Genomic DNA, 5,144 nt, shown 5'->3' with positions numbered 1-5,144 from the left:
TCATTCAAACGCTGGTCTTTACAAAACAACTGTCTTTAACTTCAACACAATTTAATATTGGTTGAACACCCATTTACAAAATGGCATGTTTAAACCAAAGTGTGTGAAATAAATGTGTTGCTCCATATCGCTATGTGTGTTTTTCAGCCGACCTTCGCAATATTGGTTGTTCATGGGAAGATATAGATTAGTGGCATGTGGCACCAGTACTCCAATGCTTATCCAAGGGCAAGGCCAACCGCTAGAATTCTAAATAAAGGTTTAAACTCGCTGCCACGCGACAGATTTTCTGTATAAAAGGGGCTGCCCAACAGCAGGAGGCCAGCACCGTCTACCACAGTAGCAATGTCTCTCTTCTGGCTCGTCTCCTGCTTCGCCTTCATCGGCGCCACCTTCGGTAAGGACTGTACTGCCATTGCACACCTGTTGAACTCAAACACTCACAACGTAAAATGGGAGTCGCACGCAGCGTGGTAGGATAGGAAATCTACGCTTTAAGGCTTAAATTGAATTCCTTTATAAGGCCTTTATAAGAATACTAATTATAGAGGCTCTTAAAATACGCCAGCTAATTTTTTATTCATCAATCATCATGCGAGAGAACCATTTGAACATGTACGCCATAGTGAGGGATTCACTGAACCCTGGGTCATTTTTTGTCGATAAACCAAGACATGGTGTACTCACAATTTGCCAGAATACTTTAACGAAATACACTAATAAATCCCCCAATTGATATGAGAGCTGGGGAAGATGTACATACATTTTGCCTTGGGATGAAACTCAAAAGATCTGTACTTTTAAACTATCAAGATTGTGTAGACAAGCAGTACCAGGGTTACAGAAGGGTTAGGTTCCTGAGAAACATCCGTAACCCGAAAATTTTACGTCGGAAACTAAACAATTTCCCCCTCAAATCAACGATAAAATCCCATATCTGGAATAGTTGTGCCTTCCCTACCGTTTTCTCTGAGTATTGTACGGTATAACGCTGCCATCCGCTTTCTATCGCTACCTGTATCGAATCGCTGTACATACGCTCTACACTTCCTATGATGTTTTCATTTGATCAAATATCTACCCTAACACTGCCCATAATTCAACGAATGGAACATACACTGGACTGTGTCTAATTGTTTATGAATACCACAAAGCATAGAAAACAAACAATTACGTAATGCTACAAAGGAAAAAAGAGACTATGTGACGGGTAGTCGACTCAGGGTACCAATGTAACAGCGTAACTCAAAGCTTTACCCCTCACCCTCTGTATTCATCCGCAACCTCACCACGCTGCACCATTTGCGCTTACATAACTAATGCAAACATTTATGCATACAGTATTGCAATTTCCATATAGTCGGATTTCCATAAGTCGGGTCTTCCACACACTATAGTTTTTATACACATAGCGCAAACTGCTGTCTAACTATAATTCTTTCATATTGTATGTATGTAATTATGGGCAATGATCTATCCGCTGGTGGATGAATGCCCCACCAAGCCGTCGACTTCTCTCATGGTCTAATGATGCAACAATATTTACATAGCTCCTCCACTAGCTTTGTAGGCAAATCATTCAAGGAGCCTCTGCAGACTGCATCAGCAGTAGGCAATGCTTTCCCACCTGATGACGGACTTGTGTTGCGCCCGAAACGTCGTGATTTAATTTAGTTGTCTTCATTTATTTTATTTTATTTTTTACCAACGTGACTTTACCGAAAAAAACAAAGAGTATGAATCCTTGCAGTCACGAACGCTTCAAATCGAGAATTGAGCATCTGTAATGTTCACGATAAATGACCGTTATCTTTACACATCACAGGGTGCGGTGTCCCGGCCATCAAGCCGGTCATCACCGGCTACTCCCGCATCGTCAACGGCGAGAATGCGGTGTCGGGCTCCTGGCCCTGGCAGGTGTCCCTGCAGGTGAGTGCTCAATGTTAGAATATCATGAGTCTACATTGACATGAACCGTATCGCGGTGTCCACGACACAAGTGAAAGTCGGCCTGTACGAACTGCTGTTTGGTATGTGAGGTGTGCTACGCGTGTCCCAGAGTGCGACACGACACCAATTCTGTCGCGTCTTGCCACTACAGGATTCCACCACATGGCACTATTGCGGTGGCTCCCTCATCGACCCCTCGTGGGTGGTGACCGCTGCCCACTGCGAGTTCAAGTAAGCGCATGCAGGAGTCACTGCACCAGCATAGCACCGCTCATTGTTAACAACTTTAAAACGAGGAAGAATATCTTTATCAATCAGTAAATGTTCGGTTTTCTTAAATGCGTCCGCAGCCCGTCCCGTGACCGCGTCGTCCTGGGCGAGCACGACAGGAACTCCAACGCCGAGAACATCCAGTCTCTTGTCGTCTCTAAGGTAAACTTGCGAGCCATGAATTGACCTCATGAACATTCCATGCAACTTCCTAGACATTGCAATAGATGAAGTTCAACTGAGACCAATTGTGTTGATCAGGTACCCTGAATTTAACAAATGTAGTGAGTTTAAGGTATTATAACATCTCGTTCTGTTTGCACACACAGGCCATCACTCACCAGCAGTGGGACTCCTACAACATCAACAACGACATCATGTTGCTGAAGCTGGCTCAGCCCGCTCAGATCGTGGACCGTGTCTCTCCCGTCTGCCTGCCCGCCGCCTCGGATGTCTTCGAAGATAACATGATGTGTGTCACCTCTGGCTGGGGCAAGGTCCGCTCTTCCGGTGAGCATCAAAGACCAATAATTAACACAATTTACTTTGCGCAGGGTATTCATTCAGACTTCCTACAGCTAGTTGGCCTATACAACTTTGACAGTAATTCGTGCCAAATAGTTATTAAGAATATTATTAAAGAGATGATCTAACCATTATTATGTTGTTTGGCATTCTTCTATGTGTGTGTTCACAGCCTTCAACACGCCTCCCATCCTGCAGCAGACCGCTCTGCCCATTGTGCCTACCCCCATCTGCCAGCAGAAGTGGGGCACCGTGAACGTCATCACCAGTGTCATGATCTGCGCTGGTGGTGCTGGAGCCAGCTCCTGCATGGTAAACGTTAACGGCCTTCCATTACGAAGCTAAAGTGGTATTTGAAGTAAGCGTTTTCATGCCTACACCAGAAGGTAGGCGATCATCATTGGAGGTATGAGGGATGGTGGGGTTTATGGGACTATCTTGTAAAAATGTAACATGTTTGAAAGTAAACCATTGATGAAAGTAGTTGTTGACAATTTAATAGGATTGAACTTTGATATATACCTCAATACTTAATTTTAACTGGCAATATATTTAGTATTTCATCATCTAATGTAAATTGGTGACAGCTCATTATTACCATGCACAATGCACATACATTATTTTTAAAAAAATGTGTAATGATTGCAGACCTGCACCACCATATAAGTGAAGTGTATCTCAACACAACTCAATTGTCATCAAATATGGGTAGGATGTTTTTATTTTACTTTATTCTGTCTCGATATCGAAGCTCATTCCGATATGCTTGTGGTTATGCACCTTGCGTGTCTTCTCTCCAGGGCGACTCTGGCGGCCCCCTGGTGTGCGAGAAGAACGGCGTGTGGAACCTCGTGGGGATCGTGTCGTGGGGCAGCAGCTCGTGCTCCACCAGCATGCCGGCCGTGTACGCGCGCGTCACCGCCCTGCGAAGCTGGATGGACCAGACCATGGCTGCCAACTAGACACACCGATGGGCAACGATTCAGTAATTGCTTTCAATTGGTCGCATTGGATTCGTGATTGTGAAGACCTTGGATATTGTACGAATCAATTTGTTGATGACATGTTTTATCATTAATAAAATTGTTGACCAATATTTTTTTCCAAAAAGTTTGATTTATTTCATCCTTGACTTGTTTTGGTTTAACACGTAGGCTTTCACGACCAATATCATCCATAATACAGGTTTTCTTGGGTGAGATCGCGTATTCCATTTGTAGGCAGTTTAAGGAATACGAGTTAAAAAAATAGGAAATGTAATCTAAACATCATCTTACCTATAAACGTCACTTTTTGTCTGTCTGTCCGTTTGTCTGTCTGTCCGTCTGCGTACGCTCGCTTCCGGGGGATTTAACTCTCGGACCGTGGGGTTCGCCGAGATTACATTTTGCCCTTGGGCACGCCCCCGGCCCCGCGGTGAACTTAGGCATTTCCGATTTTTCGTCTCTAAACTTTAAATCGGACTGATTATCGATTTATTGCGATTTCTCTTTATTTATTTATTTACTATTGCCGACCGGCACATGACGAAGCACGCCATTGCGCATGCGCGAAGGTGGTTGCCCCTGGCAACGGGCGGTTGGCCCCTGGCAACGGGCGGTTGCCCCTGGCAATGGGCAGCAACACCGTCGCTTCGAGGTGGACGCCATTTTTAATTCCTGTTAAAAATATGCACACGCATTAACACGCGACGCTGAATCAAAGTTTCACGTCCTCTTCATTCCCCCACCACCCCAATGTGTGCAATTACTATTATAGGGTCGGTAGATAATAAAATTATAGCGATTAGACAGTATTATTGTAGCGCGGGGGGAGGGGGGGTAACGGCCACAGCACTCAGCCTCGGCCGGGTGGGCAATCTAGGCGAGGCCGGAGGCTCTGCACGGTACTAGGCCTCGACACCCTACACTTGTCAGGCGACGACTTTGTGCTATAAACTCGATATACCCAGCGTTGCCCGGGGGGAAAATACATTTAAAATCTTTTGAAAACTTTAAAACATAACATACCAATGAAAATACAACTGTGTAATTTAAAATGTAAAACCGACCGCGCCAAGAATCGATTCTCTGTTTCGCGCAAAGGAATCGAAGGTTATAGATTCATTTAGAATCGCCCTGTTCCCGTTTAATATAAGTTGGTTATAGAGTTGATATAAACTGCTACGAATGGGAAATATCCGGCGTTGACCAGGGCAAAAATATAATTAAAAACTCCTGAAAACTTTAAAACATAACATATCAATGAAAATAAAACTCTGTAATTAAAAATGGAAACCTCCTAAGCGCCAGGAATCGATTCTTTGAATCGCGCAAAGGAATCATCGAAGGTTGTAGATTCCTTTAGAATCGCCCTATTCCCGTTTAATATACTTACGTGTCGCCACGTTTGCTTAACAT

At 44.2% G+C, this 5,144-nt stretch overlaps 1 protein-coding gene across 1 annotated transcript; it reads left to right on the top strand.

Moving 5' to 3' along the window:
• Positions 1-337: 337 nt before the first annotated feature.
• LOC144936754 (chymotrypsinogen B-like) lies at positions 338-3,781 on the top strand. Its single transcript, XM_078863876.1, has 7 exons — positions 338-397; positions 1,826-1,929; positions 2,102-2,181; positions 2,301-2,382; positions 2,550-2,730; positions 2,918-3,057; positions 3,546-3,781. The coding sequence occupies exons 1-7, from the start codon at positions 346-348 to the stop codon at positions 3,705-3,707; spliced, it is 801 nt and encodes a 266-aa protein (XP_078720002.1). The 5' UTR covers positions 338-345; the 3' UTR covers positions 3,708-3,781.
• Positions 3,782-5,144: the final 1,363 nt, after the last annotated feature.

The sequence above is a fragment of the Lampetra fluviatilis genome, chromosome 17, assembly GCF_964198595.1.
Source record: "Lampetra fluviatilis chromosome 17, kcLamFluv1.1, whole genome shotgun sequence".
Classification (NCBI taxonomy): domain Eukaryota; kingdom Metazoa; phylum Chordata; class Hyperoartia; order Petromyzontiformes; family Petromyzontidae; genus Lampetra; species Lampetra fluviatilis.
This window is presented reverse-complemented; position numbering and strand designations above follow the sequence as displayed.

What these genes read in the sequence shown, in the direction of transcription:
- LOC144936754 (XM_078863876.1), top strand. Translation starts at nt 346, where the DNA reads ATGTCTCTCTTCTGGCTCGTCTCCTGCTTCGCCTTCATCGGCGCCACC. An exon ending in CCTGGCAGGTGTCCCTGCAG is followed by an intron (nt 1,930 to 2,101) that starts GTGAGTGCTCAA and finishes TTGCCACTACAG; the next exon opens with GATTCCACCACATGGCACTA. An exon ending in GCTGCCCACTGCGAGTTCAA is followed by an intron (nt 2,182 to 2,300) that starts GTAAGCGCATGC and finishes ATGCGTCCGCAG; the next exon opens with CCCGTCCCGTGACCGCGTCG.